This window comes from Staurois parvus, unplaced genomic scaffold, assembly GCF_062004578.1.
Source record: "Staurois parvus isolate SC_StPar_1 unplaced genomic scaffold, SC_StPar_1.0 ptg000203l, whole genome shotgun sequence".
NCBI lineage: Eukaryota > Metazoa > Chordata > Amphibia > Anura > Ranidae > Staurois > Staurois parvus.
Window position 1 is genome coordinate 1,417,065 of NW_028317999.1, and position 22,093 is coordinate 1,439,157.

The 22,093-nt window shown below is 43.7% G+C and overlaps 1 protein-coding gene across 3 annotated transcripts in view; it reads left to right on the forward strand.

Moving 5' to 3' along the window:
- The window catches only part of NOL4 (nucleolar protein 4), a 398,683-nt gene that overhangs the window by 357,249 nt on the left and 19,341 nt on the right, over window positions 1-22,093 (forward strand). For all 3 annotated transcript variants that reach the window (XM_089678349.1, XM_089678348.1, XM_089678350.1), the window contains one exon: window positions 2,426-2,539. In XM_089678349.1, the coding sequence (XP_089534475.1) occupies window positions 2,426-2,539 (114 nt within the window). The remainder of the gene's footprint in view (window positions 1-2,425; window positions 2,540-22,093) is intronic.

Sequence of the window (22,093 nt, forward strand, 5' to 3'; positions counted from 1 at the left end):
TTTTTTAATTTGGGGTTGGGTTGATATACATATGCTAAAAGAAAGTTAAGAAAAAAAAAAGAAACATTCAGTCTGGCATCTTCACCGTGTGTACCACAGGACCTTGTCACAGCACCTTAGTTCCCAGAAGGAAGGATAGATTTTGGTTATCATTATGTAATGACATCTGTTTGTTCCCATGCAGATTATGAATAAATCACAATCATTTAAGTATGTCACACAACCTCCCTCCATCTTGTTCAGTTTCCAGTGGACCAAAGCATGGTAATCTTAGAGCTGCCATATTTGCACTGCACCAGTCAATATATGCACAAACATACAAGCTTCAGTTGTATTAGCTTGTTGGGGGGTGGGGGAATTGTCATGATCACCTTGGGTGCCACAGGACCTTTTCCGATCACTGCATGCAGGAAAACACGTCTACAAGAACCAAGAACACCATACCCTATGCTATATGAGTGTTGATAGTACATTAACACTGGAATTATCACAAATGAAAAGAGGTGGTGTCTCAGTTCTAGGAATTAAGAGAATGCTATCAGCCATTCATTCTGCTAGATCTAATGAAACATAGATTCAGACGCATAGCAAAGAAAATGTAGCCTGCAGAACACTAGAGACTAGACTAGAACTGACCATACTTAAAGATTTGATTATGATCTCTATACCCCCTTTTTATGGAGTGGTTTATACATACTTTATACCAGGTAAGATTTGAAACCCCATAGTATTTTAAATGCTCCTTACAGAACATCATCATTGCATAAACAAAATTGCTAGATTTTGTTTTAACAGCATAATGTGTACATACATTTATGTATGAGACAATTAGCTGAGCCCTGTTGTACATTTTCGGAGTTAAAGGACTTGTGGTTATCCTCTGGCAGTGTATTAATTGACTAGATTTGACCTGTAATTGTCTCTAGCTAAATATTTCTCACCCTAATGTTTTAGCAAGGTAATTTTGCACAGACTACTGAAAGGCCAATATTACCCAACAGCTTTTCATATTGACACTCATACATTTTTTTCCCAGTAATTTGCCCCTGGAGTGATACATTTAATATATGTCTATTACTATCTTGTTAATTTATTTTGTGTAATAGCACATACCTGCATGTGACCCTGGATGAATCAGTCATGGGATTATTGAAAAAATGAGAAGAGTGTTATTGTAAATCACTACTAAATGAAACAGTTGCCTAACGGGATGATCACTTTTATTATATTTTCGAGGCCTGGGATAAGTATTGTTCCCCTACAGTTGTCAATACTTTGTATGTGTTGATATTATTTGCATTCATCCAAAAATAACATGTTCTGCATACATGTGCAAAATATTATAGAGGTTTACTAAGATTTAGTAGTAAATTGACAATGATTCCAAGGCCTTTATTAAATAACGATAAAAAGGGCAGTACAATGCAATTATTTTCATTGTAACAGATCTTGTATGGTAATAGCAGATTAAAAGGTTTATGATCAACCTGAACCCAAAGAGTATGTATGAGTGTCTGGGTAATCATGCTATGGGCATTAGGGTATAAAATTTATTGGAGCAAGAACTGATGAAATTACAAAAAAAAATTATAAATCAGGAAAATGTATAATAGTAGGGTCACACAGGAGATTTACATCTATCTTTGTTGATTTAATTGTTATGGTTTGATCTTGTGATCTTCTTCCCAAAGCCTACATGTAGTCCACTTAAATGAGGAAGTCAAAGATGTTTTCACTTGACATGGTCACAGGAGAATTCGATGCCTGTGATTTCATATATTCAGTCCCTGCAGGGGAAAGGATCTTCATCATCAATTGATACTGCAGTCTCCAGCTCAGTCAGGCTTTTAAAACCCTGTGATTCCCAATTTAAAAGAATCAGAGACATAAAAATATGTTATGGAAACTTCCTAAATAGCTGTGGAATTAATAACTATATTTGTAGCATTTATGTTTAAAAATGCCTTCAACAGTATTACTTCGGGTAACATATAAATTCCAATGGAGACCTTTCCATTTGAAGTAAGGGACTGTGTTTGTATCCTTCTTTAGAACCATAAATTTCATAGATTTAATAGAACAGCATTTTCTATTAGTGTTTATTTTCTATGCATCATGTTGATACATAGAAGAGAAAGAACATGAACATTGTTCAAGCCAAGGACGGTCTTAAATCATGCCTAAAGAATTCCAGTCACTTTCAGTGGACTAAGCCCAGGATGTCACTATTTCACGTCAGGTGAAGGACTGTCTTGTTTCTAGTTTTCATTTTTACCATCTGTTTCATTTTTTCCCCTTTTAGTTGTTGTTGTGTTTATGTGCACTGTAAAATAACATTTCAGTCCATAGCCTTAACACATTGTACAATTATTTTCGATGAGCAGCTCATTAATCTTGTTTTTATATATGTTGTGTTCTTTTACAGTCTCGGCCTATACCTTCACACCTCACCTCCGCTGTAGCAGAAAGTATCTTGGCCTCTGCTTGTGAAAGTGAAAGCAGGAATGCTGCTAAGAGAATGAGACTAGACAGGCAGCAGGTAACATTCTGCAGATACTTAACATGATGCACTCTTCTTATTGTGCAATACATAGGTATTCTCCAGCATATGTATTCTGCTTTCCCGTTCTATCCTTTCTTTTTTCCCTTTCTCCTCTTTCATTGCTTCATTTTCCTTCTCCAATACTTTGCTTTGTCTTCTCTTTTTTTCTTTAATTCCTTTCCATTTGTATACTTCCTTTAGTTCTTCTATTCTACCTTCCTTGTCTCTCTCTCTCTATCGCACTGTCCTTCCAAAAGAAATTATGTCATCATTTATACTCAATGGAGCAGGTGGGGTTGGCTATAAAATTAGGGAAAAAAGGAATACCAGAGATAGAAAATGCCACAGCCCTATGATTTACATGGTGTGTACGCTACTTTGAAACATGTGATTTAGAGCATGCAATATACAGTTGTCTTCTTACATAACAATTAATTGTATATCAATATCAGGACAACATTATATTTGTGATATAAGATGTAATCTCTAATGTCTGCAAACAAAATCCTACATAAACCAAAGTAAAATTTGTATACAAAAACAATGATCTCTTAATATTATTATACATATAGTGGTACCCTATAAAATGAAATCTAATGTATAGCACAATGGAAATAAATCATGTGTAAGTGCCTCCTTTATGTGCAGTGTATATAAGCATGAAGCAAGCAATGGCAAACCAAGTGTAATAATTTTTTAAATGGGAATGTAGCAGGGAAACAATCAATATTACATAAATTAGTTAACAGAATTAAACAGACTTGTGTGCACTGTGGATGAAATTAGATTAAATAATCTTTGTAAACTTTTCTGTTATAATATACTTGAGAGTGTCTTCATGAGGCTAGTATGATGACTCACATTCCATATCAGCTTTATCCAGAATGTTCAAAGCGTACATTTTGCAAAGCCCAGAATTATAACTGTATAAATGGGACAGTACAGTGACTCACCAGACTGAACTTGCTCACTAAATAATACAAAATGCAATTAGAATTTTACTTGCCAAACAGCAAGAGGCTTAATATTTCCTACTACTGCATATGTGAAACATTTTCTATATTAGTATAATCACTGTCCTTGCTGATGATTATATTAGAAGGAAGTGTTCAAAGACACTGAAATATTGTCAGACTGCTGAATGCTTGGTTGTTGTATGGATACTGTTGTGTTACGGAGGAGCATGTGCACTGTGTACATGTGCCTAGGGCAGGGGTCTGCAACCTTTAAGACATAAAGAGCCACTTGGACCCGTTTCCGAGAGGGAAAAAAAGACTGGGAGCCGCAAAACCATTGCAACATTTAAAACAAATCCGACACTGCATATATTGCAAAAAACGCTCTGGTCATGAAGGGGGTTTAAGGGCCCAGTAAGCAAAGGGTTAATCAGGGCCACAGTGTATCGTCATAATCACAATCATAGCCTTAGGTCAGTGGTGGGCAACCTTTTTTTTCGACTGAGCCAAATCTCGCCAAAACCACGATTGAAATTTATTTTGAGAGAAACATTTTTAAAACTGAAAATACATCCCCCATATAGTAATTCATCCCCCATATAGTAATTCATCCCCCATAGTAATTCATCCCCCCTATAGTAATTCATCCCCCATAGTAATTCATCCCCCCTATAGTAATTCATCCCCCCTATAGTAATTCATCCCCCCTATAGTAATTCATCCCCCGTAGTAATTCATCCCCCCTATAGTAATTCATCCCCCCTATAGTAATTCATCCCCCCTATAGTAATTTATCCCCCATAGTAATTCATTCCCCATATTGTGTGAATTCACTTACCTTTGCTCCGCGCGTTCCTCTCGCTGGGTTCCCGCGCCGTTCTGGTCTTCAGGGCGGACTGTGAGAGGAGAGGAGCTCGTCACGCTGCCCCGCCTACATCCGGGCTGCCCCGCCTACATCCTGACAGCCAATGTTTGCCAGCGGGCGCCCGGCACACAGAAGATCTGCATTAAAAGAGCCGCGGCTTGCCGACCCTATTGCCTGTCACCTGGTGGGCAGTGTGCTCCGGAGCCGCAGGAAAGGTGAAAAAGAGCCGCATGCGGCTCCGGAGCCGCGGGTTGCCGACACCCGGCCTAGGGGTAGTAGGCTTGTCTTAGCAGCATACCATGGGCATGGGGCTCCCCTGGGAAACCTGCCCTGGTCTCCTGCTCTCCCTTGCTTGTGGGGGGAACTTGTCCTGGCTTAAGCTGTTGACAGTCCTTTGCACACCTTACACCAATGAAACTCGCTTTGCCCCTTGAGAATAGGTTCTGTTTCCAGGAGTTGTTCCCATATAGAGGTTAGGAGAAGGAGGAGACACCACCAGACTAATACCCCAAGAGAACTATCCTCCTCTCTTGTGTATGGGAATCGGTACCTACTGACTGACCTTTGCACACCTACTTAAAGCCTTAAACAAATTCACCCCACTGTGCTTCTTGGAAACAAGTTGGTTCCAGGAGATGTGCTTATATCGGGGGTTAGCAGAAGGAAAAATCCACAACAGAAATGCTATTTAACAGCTTATTGAACAGAGAGCTATTTACATACTTTAGCCACCCCAGAGGTGGCAGCACATTCCTTTTAAGTTGTAAACAATTTAAACAATTTAAGTTGTAAACAATGAAATGAGCAGTAACAAACAGTAACAAACAGAGTCGAGGAGCCCATAACTTTTTAGCGGGTTTGCCAGAGTCCTGCATCCCATGAAAAAAGGGATGTGAGTTGTCCCAACACTCCTGCAACCTTTCCTCCCTGCTTGACCCCACGCCCCCCTTCCCCAGAAGCTAGAGCTTTAAAGATTACATATTTTTTGTAGCCTGACCTTTGCAATGCTTCACATGCCAACCAACAAGCGGTCTTGTGCCAGATTGTGTATATATACTCAGTCCTCTTTCCCAGGATGCCCCACACTGACAGGGGCGGGACTGACACTGCCTTACTATCTATGGTTACACCCCACTCACTACTCCAGGGGTCTCTAGCATCTAACTAGGCAACTACACTGCCTATTCTAATTATGAGGGTTCCTGACCCTAACTATAGCCACATCTAGTAACCAATTTGGGGAACTAAACTGGAAACTCCTGTGTCACTATTGCACAGTGCTTGAAGAGCAGAAACTACATCATATGTTGCTCATAGCTTCTGCACAGATTCCTGCTCGTTTTAGTCAAATTGTAAAATGACAGCCTGTATTTGCTTTGGTTCTTTGTGCAGTTCTTTTCCTTTTCTCTCTTTTTTACAGTCATGGCCGAAATTGTTGGCACCCTTGATATTTCTCCAGGAAATCATGTATTTCTCACGAAACGTATTGCATTAACACATGTTTTGCTATACACATGTTTATTCCCTTTGTGTGTATTGGGACAAAACAAAAAAAGGGAGGAAAGAAAGCAAATTCGACATAATGTCACACAAACCTCCAAAAATGGGCTGGACAAAAGTATTGGCACCCTTTCACAACTGCGGATAAATAGGAATGTTACAAGCATGTGATGCTCCTGTAAACTCACCTGGGGCAAGTAACAGGTGTGGGCAATATAGAAATCACACCTGAAAGCAGATAAAAAGGAGAGACGTTCACTTAACCTTTGCATTGTGTGTCTGTCTGTGCCACACTAAGCATGGACAACAGAAAGAGGAGACAAGAACTGTCTGAGGACCTGAGAACCAAAATTGTGGCAAAATATCAACAATCTCAAGGTTACAAGTCCATCTCCAGAGAACTAGATTTGCCTTTGTCCACAGTGCGCAACATTATCAAGAAGTTTGCAACCCATGGCACTGTAGCTAATCTCCCTGGTCGTGGACGGATGAGGAAAATTGATGAAAGATTGCAACGCAGAATAGTCCGGATGGTGGATAAGCAGCCCCAAACATGTTCCAAAGACATTCAAGCTGTCCTGCAGGCTCAGGGAGCATCAGTGTCAGCGCGAACTATCCGTCGACATTTAAATGAAATGAAACGCTATGGCAGGAGACCCAGGAGGACCCCACTGCTGACACAGAGACATAAAAAAGCAAGACTACAGTTTGCCAAAATGTACTTGAGTAAGCCAAAAGCCTTCTGGGAAAACGTCTTGTGGACAGATGAGACCAAGATAGAGCTTTTCGGTAAAGCACATCATTCTACTGTTTACCGAAAACGGAATGAGGCCTACAAAGAACAAAACACAGTACCTACGGTAAAATATGGTGGAGGTTCAATGATGTTTTGGGGTTGTTTTGCTGCCTCTGGCACTGGGTGCCTTGACTGTGTGCAAGGCATCATGAAATCTGAGGATTACCAAAGGATTTTGGGTCGCACTGTAGGGCCCAGTGTCAGAAAGCTGGGTTTGCGTCCAAGATCCTGGGTCTTCCAGCAGGACAATGACCCCAAACATACGTCAAAAAGCACTCAGAAATGGATGGCAAAGAAGCGCTGGAGAGTTCTGAAGTGGCCAGCAATGAGCCCAGATCTAAATCCCATTGAACACCTGTGGAGAGATCTTAAAATTGCTGTTGGGAAAAGGTGTCCTTCCAATAAGAGAGACCTGGAGCTGTTTGCAAAGGAAGAGTGGTCCAAAATTCCGGGTGAGAGGTGTCAGAAGCTTATTGATGGTTATAGGAAGCGACTGATTTCAGTTATGTTTTCCAAAGGGTGTGCAACCAAATATTAAGTTAAGGGTGCCAATACTTTTGTCCAGCCCATTTTTGGGGTTTTGTGTGACATTATGTCATATTTGCTTTTCTGCCTCTGTTTTATATTTGTTCCAATACATACAAAGGGAATAAACATGTGTATAGCAAAACATGTGTTAATGCAATACCTTTTTTGTGTGAAATACTTGATTTTCAGGAAAAATATCAAGGGTGCCAACAATTTCGGCCATGACTGTATATATAAGACCTAATAATTACTTCCACTTGCTTAAAGAATAACTCAAAGACAACAAAATTAACATATTGTAACTTACAAATCCTTAGTGATGGTTGTATTAGTTTTCATTGTTCAGGCTAAGAACATTTTCAGCAAATACAGAAAATGATCTTGACAGAAATGCAGTGTCCTTCTCAGTGAAAGATTGCATCCAGCCTGAGAACAACACATTCATATACATTTAAAATACTATATAACAGTGCGTGTATGTATATATATATATATTATGGTGTGGGGTTGTTTTTCAGGGGTTGGGCTTGGCCCCTTAGTTTCAGTGCAGGGAACTCTTAAGGTGTCCACATACCAAGACATTTTGGACAATTTCATACTCCCAACTTTGTGTGAGCAGTTTGGTGATGTCCCCTTCCTGTTCCAACATGACTGTGCACCAGTGCACAAAGCAAGGTCCATAACAACATGGATGAGCGAGTTTGGGGTGGAGGAACTTGACTGACCTGCACAGTCCTGACCTCAACCCGACAGAACACCTTTGAGATGAATTAGAGTGGAGACTGCAAGCCAGGCCTTTTTGTCCGACATCAGTGCCTGACCTCACATATGCGCTTCAGGAAGAATGGTCAAACATTCCCATAGACACTCTTCTAAACCTTGTGGACAGCCTTCCCAGAAGAGTTGAAACTGTTATAGCTGCAAGAGGGTTAGGCCAACTCTATATTGAACCCTACAGACTAAGATTGGGATGCCATTAAAATACACGTGCATGTAAAGGCAGGCATCCCAATACTTTCATATATATATATATATATATATATATATATATATATAAAATCAAAAGTTGAACATGCTAAATGGAATTTAGTCACAGATTAACGTTATCACAACACAAACTAAGCCACTGGTTTTAGTAGGGATTATGTATTGTGCTCCATAAACCACCCAATTATCAAATAAATATATGTAAATTTTAGGTATTAAATGTTTATGGTACTGGGGATCTGCAGCTCTAAATACATATGCTACTAACAAACTCAAAGGACATATACAGTATACAGAGAGTGCAATAGTACCCTCTGCTCACCACTTTTGCTGCAGTACAGATACAGATTTTGCTTAGCAATTTTAGGCTTGTGGCCTCTTTGTAATAAAATTTGGCCCTACAAAACTTCCATTTAGGATTTTCTCTTTGGCATAGCAGATGTGAGACATGTTACCTTACTGGGATCTTGCTGGATGACATTGAGCGAGTGCAGTTATATTTTCACAAACTGAAACAGAAAAGTCCCTTTTTCCTTCTTGATTCTTTCTTTCACTGTGTAGGCTCTGAATGTTCTGCATGCATATCTAACATTAAGATCTTAGAAACATTTGAGTCATTAGTCCAGACATAATTCTGTGTCCTGAATGTTAAAGTACTGAGACTGTCCAGTATGTTGCTAAGGTAACTCTTTGACAGTCTCTAAATATCCTTCTTAACACTCCCATCCAGAACACAGCCATTGTTTCAGTCTTCTGTCTCAATGTGGTAGAAATGACGGTGCTGCAAGGTTGCCAGAGTTTTACATAACAGCCAAGTCAGTTTGGAAATATTTAGATAGGTGAGATATAAATGCATAAAAGGGAGGTTGACTATTTGTACAAAGCAAATTTTGTTATGAATCAAGCTTTGCAGCATTTCATTTGTACAGTGCTGTTTGGATCATAATTATTAGAGATGAGCGAATCGAAGTAGGCGAAGTGGAATTCGAGTCGAATATTGGAAAATTTTGGAATATTGGAAAATAGCCTACTTCGGACGCGCGAATCGAAATTTTTCCTAAAATGGCGGCGGACATGTGCGGCGACGGAGCGGGGATGTCTGGGAAGGCGCGCAGACAAGGCGCGCTGACCCATAATGCATTCCTTAATGACATGTGATCGCATTAGCCAATCAGCAGCCAGGCAGCCAGCACTGTGTAATGGTCGAGCTATAAATAGCGGCCATTTTAGAATTCTTCATTTGCCTCCAGTCATTCAAGAGAGGCAGACCGCTCTGTATTAGGGACAGAGTTAGGGCCACAGAAACGTTACTTGGGGACAGAGAAACGTTACTTAGGGACAGAGAAGCATTACTCAGGGACACAGAATTGTTAATGAGGGCCACAGAATCGTTACTTAGGGCCAAAGAAACGCTAGTTAGGGCCACAGAATTGTTACTCAGGGACAGACAGAATTGTTACTGAGTGCCAGAGAATTGTTACTTAGGGCCACAGAAACGTTAGTTAGGGCCACAGAATTGTTACTCAGGGACAGACACAGAATTGTGACTGAGGGCCACAGAACTGTTACTTAGGGCCACAGAAACGTTACTCAGGGACAGACAGAATTGTTACTGAGTGCCAGAGAATTGTTACTTAGGGCCACAGAAACGTTAGTTAGGGCCACAGAATTGTTACTCAGGGACAGACACAGAATTGTTACTGAGGGCCACAGAACTGTTACTTAGGGCCACAGAAACGTTATTAGGGCCACAGAATTGTTACTCAGGGACAGACAGAATTGTTACTGAGTGCCAGAGAATTGTTACTTAGGGCCACAGAAACGTTAGTTAGGGCCACAGAATTGTTACTCAGGGACAGACACAGAATTGTGACTGAGGGCCACAGAACTGTTACTTAGGGCCACAGAAACGTTACTCAGGGACAGACAGAATTGTTACTGAGTGCCAGAGAATTGTTACTTAGGGCCACAGAAACGTTAGTTAGGGCCACAGAATTGTTACTCAGGGACAGACACAGAATTGTTACTGAGGGCCACAGAACTGTTACTTAGGGCCACAGAAACGTTATTAGGGCCACAGAATTGTTACTCAGGGACAGACAGAATTGTTACTGAGTGCCAGAGAATTGTTACTTAGGGCCACAGAAACGTTAGTTAGGGCCACAGAATTGTTACTCAGGGACAGACAGAATTGTTACTGAGTGCCAGAGAATTGTTACTTAGGGCCACAGAAACGTTAGTTAGGGCCACAGAATTGTTACTCAGGGACAGACACAGAATTGTTACTGAGGGCCACAGAACTGTTACTTAGGGCCACAGAAACGTTATTAGGGCCACAGAATTGTTACTCAGGGACAGACAGAATTGTTACTGAGTGCCAGAGAATTGTTACTTAGGGCCACAGAAACGTTAGTTAGGGCCACAGAATTGTTACTCAGGGACAGACACAGAATTGTTACTGAGGGCCACAGAACTGTTACTGAGGGCAACAGAAACGTTAGTTAGGGCCACAGAATTGTTACTCAGGGACAGACACAGAATTGTTACTGAGGGCCACAGAACTGTTACTTAGGGCCACAGAAACGTTAGTTAGGGCCACAGAATTGTTACTCAGGGACAGACACAGAATTGTTACTGAGGGCCACAGAATTGTTACTTAGGGACACAGAATTGTTACTCAGGGACAGACAGACTTGTTACTGAGTGCCAGAGAATTGTTACTTAGGGCCACAGAAACGTTAGTTAGGGCCACAGAATTGTTACTCAGGGACAGACAGACTTGTTACTGAGTGCCAGAGAATTGTTACTTAGGGCCACAGAAACGTTAGTTAGGGCCACAGAATTGTTACTCAGGGACAGACAGAATTGTTACTGAGTGCCAGAGAATTGTTACTTAGGGCCACAGAAACGTTAGTTAGGGCCACAGAATTGTTACTCAGGGACAGACACAGAATTGTTACTGAGGGCCACAGAATTGTTACTTAGGGCCACAGAAACGTTACTCAGGGACACAGAATTGTTACTGAGGGCCACAGAACTGTTACTTAGGGCCACAGAAACGTTAGTTAGGGCCACAGAATTGTTACTCAGGGACAGACACAGAATTGTTACTGAGGGCCACAGAATTGTTACTTAGGGCCACAGAAACGTTACTCAGGGACACAGAATTGTTACTGAGGGCCACAGAACCGTTACTTAGGGCCACAGAATTGTTACTCAGGGACAGACACAGAATTGTTACTCAGGGACACAGAATTGTTACTGAGGGCCACAGAACCGTTACTTAGGGCCACAGAAACGTTACTCAGGGACACAGAATTGTTACTGAGGGCCACATAACCGTTACTTAGGGCCACATAATTGTTACTCAGGGACAGACACAGAATTGTTACTGAGGGACACAGAATTGTTACTGAGGGCCACAACCGTTACTTAGGGCCACAGAATTGTTACTCAGGGACACAGAATTGTTACTGAGGGCCACAGAACCGTTACTTAGGGCCACAGAATTGTTACTCAGGGACACAGAATTGTTACTGAGGGCCACAGAACCGTTACTTAGGGCCACAGAATTGTTACTCAAAGACAGACACAGAATTGTTACTGAGGGACACAGAATTGTTACTGAGGGCCACAGAAACGTTACTTAGGGCCACAGAAACGTTAATCAGGGACACAGAATTGTTACTGAGGGCCACAGAACCGTTACTTAGGGCCACATAAACGTTAATCAGGGACACAGAATTGTTACTGAGGGCCACAGAACCGTTACTTAGGGCCACAGAATTGTTACTCACGGACAGACACAGAATTGTTTCTTGAGGGACACAGAATTGTTACTGAGGGCCACAGAACCGTTACTTAGGGCCACAGAATTGTTACTCAGGGACAGACACAGAATTGTTACTCAGGGACACAGAATTGTTACTCAGGGACACAGAATCGTTGAATTAAAGAGTATGTCAGACAACATGCAGAGGAGTGGCAGAGGAGGCAATGTTTTAGAAGCGAGCAGACGTGGCAGCAGAGGAAGGGGTCGAGGCAGCACTATTCGCAGCCAGAGGCCAGTGCTCCCGGTGTCATCCAGCGGTCGTGTCTCCACCGACAACCCTGCCGTCGTCGATTGGTTGGCTCGGTCGTCTTCCTCTTCCCAGGTCACCTCTGACACCTACAGCCAACGGTCGGTGGGTATGTCAGACACAACCGTTAGTTGGCATGGCCCGGGACCAAGCCCACTGAAATCACGTGTCCTCTACCTGCCCCTGTCCTTTGGTGTTCCCTCACCAAGCGAAGTATCGCATGCTGTGGGCTCAGCCCCACTGTACAGTGAGGAAGAGCTAACAGAGGGCGGTCAGGAACGGGGGGAGACATCCGCCTTTTCAGCAGCCAGGCGAAGAAGTAGTGGCGAGGAGAGTGGCTCGGTAGCCGGTCTAGAGACAGGTCTGTCTCCTGACCCAGACGCAGCCGAGGGGGCTAGTAGTGAGGCGGAGACCCTACTTGATGATGAGGAGGTTGATCGCACTTGGCAGCCTCGTCGTCATCAGGCAATTTCTTCCGCATCATCAGGAGAAGAGGGTGGCAGCTTGGCAGCGAGCGAAACAGTCGGTGGGTTGCCCAGGAGACAGCAGCAGGGTCGCAGCAGTGTCAGTGGAGCCAAACGGCCACGGAGTAGAGCACCAGCTCCACTGCAGCCTACCACCACGGCCAGTAGTGGTGCCGGTGTGCACGGAGGAAGCAGCAGTCAGCCAGTGAGGAGTATCGGGGGCAAAGTTTCCTACTCGGCGGTGTGGCAATTTTTTGTCAAGCCGCCCGAGGAAGTAAACGTAGCCGTATGTCGACTATGTGGCCAGAAAGTCAAGCGTGGCCAGGGGGCCCATGTTGGGACTACAGCGTTGCGGCAGCATATGCAGCGTCGCCATTTGGTGGCCTGGGAAAACCGTGATAAAGATACGGCGGTTCTGCCCGCCCCAGCCCCCGCTCCATCACCCGCTCCGTTACTTGCTCCGTCACCTGACGTCAATCGCCCTCCATCAGCCAGTCAAGGCTCCAACACCTCTGCTGAGGGGAGTTGTCGCTCGTTGGCATCTTCCGCTCGTTCAGATGCTCCTTCTCCTGCTACTCCTCTTCACGGATTCCGTCAGCAGTCTTTCTTGGAATCCGTTTCCAAGAGACAACAGTTTGCGAGCACGCACCCGACGGTGCAAAAGCTGAACGTCCTCCTGTCCAAGTTGCTGGTGCTGCAGTTCCTCCCTTTCCAAGTGGTGGACTCAGCACCTTTCCGAGAAATGATGGCTTGTGCCGCGCCGCGGTGGAGAGTGCCAAGCCGTCATTTCTTCGCCAAAAAGGCAGTGCCAGCCCTGCATTCACATGTAGAAGAGATGGTGGGCCAGTCTTTGAGCATGTCGGTCTCTGCCAAAGTGCACGGCAGCGCCGACGTGTGGAGCTGTAACTACGGTCAGGGACAGTACATGTCATTTACGGCCCACTGGGTGAACGTGGTGCCGTCACAGCCGCACCAGCAACTTGGACAGGTCACGCCGCTTTTGCCTCCACGTTTGCACGTCCTTGGTCCGGCAAAGATGTCCGCCTCTACCACCTCTTCTTCCGCCGTGTCCTCAGCCGCCACCCCCGTGCCAAGTCCCATTACCCGACCGGCATATCACATGTGCAGGGCGCAACGGTGTCACGCTGTGCTGCACCTGGTATGCCTTGGCGAACGTAGTCACACAGGGGAGGAACTTCTCAGTGTAATGAACAGAGAAATCGACAGATGGCTGTCTCCGCGCAAACTCAAAATCGGAACCATGTTGACCGACAACGGAAAGAACATGGTGTCTGCTCTGCGTCAAGGAAGGTTGTGCCATGCGCCATGCATGGCTCACGTGTTCAATCTGGTTGTCAAGCGGTTCCTAAAATCCAGCATCCCACTGCAAGACATCCTTAAAATGTCACGTAAACTTTGCATGCATTTCAGCCATTCCTACACCGCAAAGCACACCCTCCTTGAGCTGCAGCGGCAGAACGGAATTGCACAGCATCGCCTGATCTGCGATGTTGCAACAAGGTGGAATTCAACCCTACACATGTTAGACCGCCTTTACGAACAGCGAAAGGCCATCACCGATTTCCTGATGTTACAAGCGGATAAAGGTACTCCCTGTGTAACTTAGATGTCAGCCATTGGCAGCTCATGCGTGACACCTGCGCTTGCTCAGGCCCTTTGAGGAGGCCACGCTATTCGTGAGTCGGCAGGACTATGGGATGAACGACGTCATTCCTCTGTTGCACGTCCTGGAAAAAATGCTGTTAACAATGGCTGGTCAGGGTGCGGTAGACGTGGCGCACAGATCTCAACGCCACATGACCCCTGTGGGGGCAGGACAGGAAGAAGAGGAGGAGGTAGAGGAGGACATTGGTGCTCAGGAATTATTGAGTGAAATGGGTGGTTTTTCCACTCAGCGGACAGGAGTGGAGGAGCAGGAGCATCTGGTAGAGGAGGAGGAAGAGGAGACAGAGGCGCCAAACGCACCGTGGCAGTATGCTGTGGAGATGGAGGCAGGGAGTCCCTCGCATTCCTTGGCACAAATGGCCCATAGCATGCTCGCTTGCTTGCGTAGCGACAGCCGAATAATAACCATCAGACAGAGGGATGACTTTTGGCTGTCCACCTTGTTGGACCCTCGCTACCGTTCAAAAATGGTGGCCTTTTTCACACCTGCTGAGAGGGAGGCCAAAATAACGTACTATAAAAACCACCTATGTAGTCAGCTGGTCTCTGCCTGTCTGCACCAACGTCCATCCTCAGACACTGTGGGCCCTGTGCGCTCGCGTTCCGCTGCCATGGCAGCAGGGGAGGGGTGGGGTGGTAGGAGCAGTGGCAGCTCCACCAGCAGCGGCTGCCTCAGTCTGCAGTCGATGATGAGTAGCTTTCTTCACCAGCGCAGTGAGGAAACTACTAACCAGCCGCAGCAGCAGCAGCAGCATCAGGTGGACCTGGAGCAGGACCTCAAACAACAGGCTTAGGCCTACTTGGACAGCACCCTGCCAACCGAGGTAGACAATCCCCTTGACTACTGGGCAACGAAACTTGACCTTTGGCCCCAACTAGCTGAATTTGCCCTTGAAAGGCTGTCATGCCCGGCCAGTAGTGTGGCATCGGAGCGCGTGTTTAGTGCGGCAGGAGGTATTGCAACTCCGCGGAGGACACGACTGTCCACCCAAAGTGTGGAGAGACTCACGTTTGTGAAAATGAATCAGGCGTGGATTAGTCTGGATTTCAAACCACCAGTTCCTGACACAACTGACTAAATCCGGCATGAATCATGCCCCAAACATGTGCCACTTTCAGGTCTCCTCACACTGCTGGTGTGTTCCATTTTTTGTCATAGGGTGCTGGCAGATTACGGGCCTCCCATAGCTGCTGCCAGGCCCCTAATCTGCCATGGGCCCCTATACCGCCTCCTCATGCTGCTGCCAAGTCCAGAGTCTCTCATGGGTCCCTGTACGGCCTCCCATTGCTGCTGTCTCCATCGCCACACTCTGCCATGTGCCACTTTCAGGTCTCCTCACACTGCTGGTGTGTTCCATTTTTTGTCATAGGGTGCTGGCAGATTACGGGCCTCCCATAGCTGCTGCCAGGCCCCTAATCTGCCATGGGCCCCTATACCGCCTCCTCATGCTGCTGCCAGGTCCAGAGTCTCTCATGGGTCCCTGTACGGCCTCCCATTGCTGCTGTCTCCATCGCCACACTCTGCCATGTGCCACTTTCAGGTCTCCTCACACTGCTGGTGGGTTCCATTTTTTGTCATAGGGTGCTGGCAGATTACGGGCCTCCCATAGCTGCTGCCAGGCCCCTAATCTGCCATGGGCCCCCGTACCGACTCCTCATGCTGCTGCCAGGCCCGTAATCTGTCATGGGCCCCTGTTGTCGCTTGTTGGCATATTCCGCTCGTTCAGATGCTCCTTCTCCTGCTACTCCTCTTCACGGATTCCGTCAGCAGTCTTTCTTGGAATCCGTTTCCAAGAGACAACAGTTTGCGAGCACGCACCCGGCGGTGCAGAAGCTGAACGTCCTCCTGTCCAAGTTGCTGCTGCCAGGCTCGTAATCTGTCATGCGCCCCTGTACCGCCTCCTCATGCTGCTGCCAGGTCCAGAGTGTGTCATGGGCCCCCGTACCGACTCCTCATGCTGCTGCCAGGCCCGTAATCTGTCATGGGCCCCTGTACCGCCTCCCCATGCTGCTGCCAGGTCCAGAGTGTGTCATGGGTCCCTGTACGGCCTCCCATTGCTGCTGCCAGGCCCGTAATCTGCCATGGGCCCCCGTACCGACTCCTCATGCTGCTGCCAGGCCCGTAATCTGTCATGGGCCCCTGTACCGCCTCCTCATGCTGCTGCCAGGTCCAGAGTGTGTCATGGGTCCCTGTACGGCCTCCCATTGCTGCTGTCTCTATCGCCACACTCTGCCATGTGCCACTTTCAGGTCTCCTCACACTGCTGGTGGTTTCCATTTTTGTCATAGGGTGCTGTATGGCCTCCCATTGCTGCTGCCTCCACCGCCACACTGTGGCTCCACACTCTGGTTTTGGCCCCGTGACTGCCCAAATGAGTGAAGTGTGCGGTGATTCTAAGATCGACGGCACTCATCTGCATGTCATACTGACTGACAGTATTATTTCTCTTCCCCAGCAGACTCCAAGGGCATTTAAATTAAAGGTACAGTGTTCTGCACTAATATTAAGTCTCTCTGAAGCCTAGAAACACCCTTTTTTAAGTTAAATTCACAGCGAATATATTCGACTCGAATCGAAATTTTTCCACGAATTCGCCGAATCAGTCGAATCGAATTTTTGAATACTTCGCTCATCTCTAATAATTATGATTGATTTTCATAAACAGAAGATATTAATGAAATACATTTTCATCTAGTGGACTTCACATTTTTTAGTGTTACAGCCTAGAAGTAAAAATTGAAAATTATGGTGGTGACTGCATCATTTGTGGTATGCCTTTATCAACAAGGACTGTGAAACTGGTGAAGATTGAGGGCAAGTTGAATGGAGCTAAGTACATTGCAGTTCCCTATGAAAACTTTTTGTTTGCAGGAGGCCTTCCAGTGGGATAATGACCCTAAACACACAGCTAAAGCTATGCTTTTGTGGTTTATTACCAATAATATGAATATTTAAGAGGGAGACAATCAAAGCCCAGACCGCAGCCCAGTTTAGAATCAGTTAAAGACTTGAAGATTGCAGTTCAGCAATGGTTCCCATTCCGTAAGAGCTAAAGCAAATTTTCCAACAACCTTGGACAAAAAGTGCAAGATCAGATGTAAAAAGCTGGCAGAGACTTACTCCAAAAGAGATGCAGTCTTAACAGGAGCCAAAGGTGGTTCTAGAAAGTACAAATAGAACCACTGATAGAAACTGCTTGATTGTTTAGTTAACCTTTGTGATCTAGGGTTTGTGAACAAAAACTTAGTACACCCTAGTGCATCAAAATAAAACAAAGGATAAATAGTGGCATTGCCCATAGCCACTCAAGTGCTTCTGTTTTCCCACTTGAACTAACTAGAAAAGTGAGAGTGGACTCTAGGTGCTGTGGGCAAACATGTTTTTTATTTTAACATTGAACTCCAGGGAACACAAAATACCACTTGCATGATACAGCAATTGGCTTTATAGGGTAAGCAAAGAATGGACATATGGTTGCATAATAAGACTATGTATATTGTATTTTATGAAACCTTTGATTTGTATGTTATTGTCTTATTGCTAGCAGTTCTAGGCCTAAATGACAATTGAATAAATAAATATATACAGTGTGTTGAAAAAAAGTGAATAAAGCTCAAAATCCTTCTAATAGCTTTTATTTCGATACACACAAATGCATTGGGAACACTACACATTCTATTCCAAATCAAAACGTAAAGAAAAATATATCAAATTTGTGTTGATACTCCAAAAAAATTGAAGAAAAGTGAATATTAGACTGTTCAAAAAAATAGCAGTGTATGTATTCTTCTTTACAAACTCAAATATTTACTATATAAACTGAAAAATGTTTGAAGATTTTGCTTTCCTTTGACTCACTTAATTAATATTTAGTTGTATAAGCACTGTTTCTGAGAACTGCTGTACATCTGTGTTGCATGGAGTCAACCAACTTCTGGCACCTGTGAACAGGTATTCCAGCCCAGGATGATTGGACTACATTCCACAGTTCTCTATTTCTTGGTTTTGCCTCAGAAACTGCATTTTTGATGTCACCCCACAAGTTTTCTATTGGGTTAAGATCCGGGGATTGGGCTGGCCACTCCATAACGTCAATCTTGTTGGTCTGGAACCAAGATGTTGCACGTTTACTGGTGTGTTTGGAGTCGTTGTCTTGTTGGAACACCCATTTCAAGGGCATTTCCTCTTCAGCATAAGGCAGCATGACCTCTTCAAGTATTCTGATGTATTCAAACTGATCCATGATCCTTGGTATGCGATAAAAAGGCCCAACACCGTAGTATGAGAAACATCCCCGTATCATGATGCTTGCGCAACCATGCTTCACTGTCTTCACAGTGTACTGTGGCTTGAATTCAGTGTTTGGGGGTCGTCTGACAAACTGTCTCCGGCTACTAGACCCAAAAAGAACAATCTTACTTTCATCAGTGCACAAAATGTTGCGCCATTTCTCTTTAGGCCAGTCAATGTGCTCTTTGGCAAATTTTAACCTCTTCAGCGAATGTCTTTTTTTCAACAGTGGGACTTTGCGGGGGCTTCTTGCAGATAGCTTGGCTTCAAATAGGCATCTTCTAATTGTAACAGTACTGACAGGTAACTTTAGTCCTTCTTTGATCTTCCTGGAGCTGATTGTTGGCTGAGTCCTTGCCATTTTGGCTATTCTTCTATCCATTCGAATGGTAGTTTTTTGCTTTCTTCCACGTCTGCCAGGTTTTGGTTGCCATTTTAAAGCATTTGCAATCATTTTAGCTGAGCAGCCTATCATTTTCTGCACTTCTTTATATGTTTTCCCCTCTCTAATCAACTTTTTAATCAAGGTACGCTGTTCTTCTGAACAATGTCTGGAACGACCCATTTTCCTCAGAATTTCAGAGAGAAATGCACTGTAACCAGCATGTACAACATTTGCTGCCTTCCTTCCTTCCTTAACCATTAGCCGCCCGGCCAATGGCCGTTTGGCGGCTTCAAAAGTGCTTCGGCATTCCGGGTGCATGCCATTTGGCATGCTCCCACACATGCGCAGTTTGCGCTAATGCAGAGTCGCACAACGGCGCGATCTGTCACCGGCCGTGTACCTCGGACACGGCCGATGACAGATCTGAGTACCGGCCCCCGTTGCTGGTACCATGTGACCTGCTGTGACCAATCACAGCAGGTCACATGACAGTTGTATACAATGGATGGCTTCATTCATGCCATCCATTGTATACTAGTGCCTAGCTGTGAATGGTCACAGCTAATCACATGCACATGTCATGTGATTAGCTGTGACCAAATCACAGCTAAGCACAAAAAAAAAAAAAAAAAAAAAAAAAAAAACCTGAATGAATCAATTTCATTCAGGTAAATGCTTGCTTATAGCAAAGTAATTCTTTGCTATAAGCAAATTGTGTAAAAAATAAAATAAATAAATAAAAAATACTGATCACTTCCCCAAAGTAGTACAATGTTACTATGGTAACATTGTACTACTTTCGTCATAGTAAAATATGAAAAAAAAATCTTTAAAAAAATGTAATAAAAAATAAAAAAATAAAAATAAATAAAAAAAAAAAATATATATATATTTTTTTTTTCATACTGTCACCAGTCAGTGTCCCTGTTCACCGCCATGCCAGTTATATGATGACGCTGTACTGCACTGGTGACAGTATGTAAAAAAAAAAATTATGAAAATAATTTTTTTAATTTTTTCATTTTCCGAAAAATTATGACAAAAAAAAATACAACTTCAAAAAACTTGCCATGCCTCTTATGAAGTACGTCGGACTGTCTACTCTGCAAAAAGGGGACATTTGGGGGATATCTGTACTGTTCTGACATTCTTGGACCTCAAGAAATTAGATTGGCTGTCAGTACTTCAGGATTGATCAATATTCAGATCTATACCATAGTTTGTGAACTCTATAACTTTCCTACAAACTAAATAATACATCCTAATTTGGGTTATTTTCACCAAAGACATGTAGCAGAATACATCTTGGCCTAAATTTATGAAGAACAATTATTTATTTGTAAACTTTTATAACAGAACCCTGTTCTTCTTCAGAAATGCATCAGTGGCCTGAGGTGTGCGTTTTGCATCATTGTCATGTTGGGAAAGTGCACGACGACTAAGGGCACGGAGTTATGGTAGCATCTTCTCTTTCAATATAGAGCAGTACATCTGTGAATTCATGATACCATCAATGAAATGCAGCTCCCCGACATCAGCAGCACTCATTCAGCCACACAAAAATACACTGCCACCACCATGTTTCACTGTAGGTTTTTCTTTCTTTTTTTGTACTCCTCACCTTTGCAGTGCTATACAGTTTTGGAGCCATCAGTTCTGAAAACATTTATCTTGGTCTCATCACTCCAGAGTACAGAGTCCCAGTATTCTTCTTTTTCAGCACAGGCCCTGGCAGATTCTAGGCTGACATTTTTGTGCATGGGCTTTAGGAGAGGCTTCCTTCTTGTATGACACCTTCTTGTATGAGTACATGCCATTCCTCTGCAGTGTACACCATATTGTGTCATGGGAAACAATCACCCCAGTTTGGCTTTCTACTTCTTTAGCTAACTGCAGTGAACTTGCATGGCGATTTTCTTCAACCCTTCTCATCAGAAGACGCTCCTGTCAAGGTGTTAACCTCTGTTGACTGCCTAGATGTCTGTGAGATGGTTGCAGTTCTATCTTTAAGTTTTTGTATCACTTTTTGTGACAGTATTCTGACTGATAAGTAAACCTTTGCTGATCTTCTTGTAGCCTTCACCTTTCTTTATTTTCTTTCTTGGGCCGTGTGACATTTCTTTTCCATGTGGTGCCATTGCTGACAGCATGAACTGGGAAGGGGTTTTCTTTGTTAAGTAATGCCCTTTTATAATCAACAGCTGGACACCTGTTTAATGAATAATTAGACTCACCTGTAGTTGAATTCTTGTTAATTAGGATTTTGTTGTCTAAAATTTTGCTTTGCTCCTGAGACTTTCATTAGGATGTATTCATTTTTGCAACATGGTCTTCAATGAATTTTGTTAGGAAGAATACTTTTTTGTGTGTGCAAATTAACAAATCTTGTTTGCAATCAATGGCCCGCATTTGTGGGAGTATTTTGTAGTATAGTGCCCCATAGATGATGTTGATTCTGAAAGGAAAGCAAAGGTTTTCTGACAAATCTGTTGAGGTGTACTCATTTATGCTGAGCACTGTAAATATATAATTACTTTGCGGATCTTGTTGTACTATATATGAAAAAGTTTAACCAAAATGGAAAAAAAAAAGGCTAGAAGTGGTAAATCGAATGCCTTATCATTAAGAATTGCAAGAAGTATTGCTTTTAGTGCTTAAGGACTCTAGAGGCAGATGAAGGCAGCTATTAGGTCTCTGACAAAGCAATTATGGACTAGACACATATGCTGTAAGCTGACCTGACATTTGCCTCTGGATAGTTGTCATAGCAGCAGCCTGTACTGTGTTTGATGCAAGTGTTTACAGGAGACTCTAGATGAACAAACCAAATTAACGCATTGTAGAATAACAGTGAGCATGCATACTGTACAAATTGGTGTCCTAGTTTTGAATCTAGCATTTTGGATGAATTTTCTATGAATAAATTGTGTTAGGTTAATTATTTATTCTTGGTAAGTTTGGAGTACTATTCAGCATTGACAGTTACATAGTAACAAGGGAATGTTGCCAGGGTA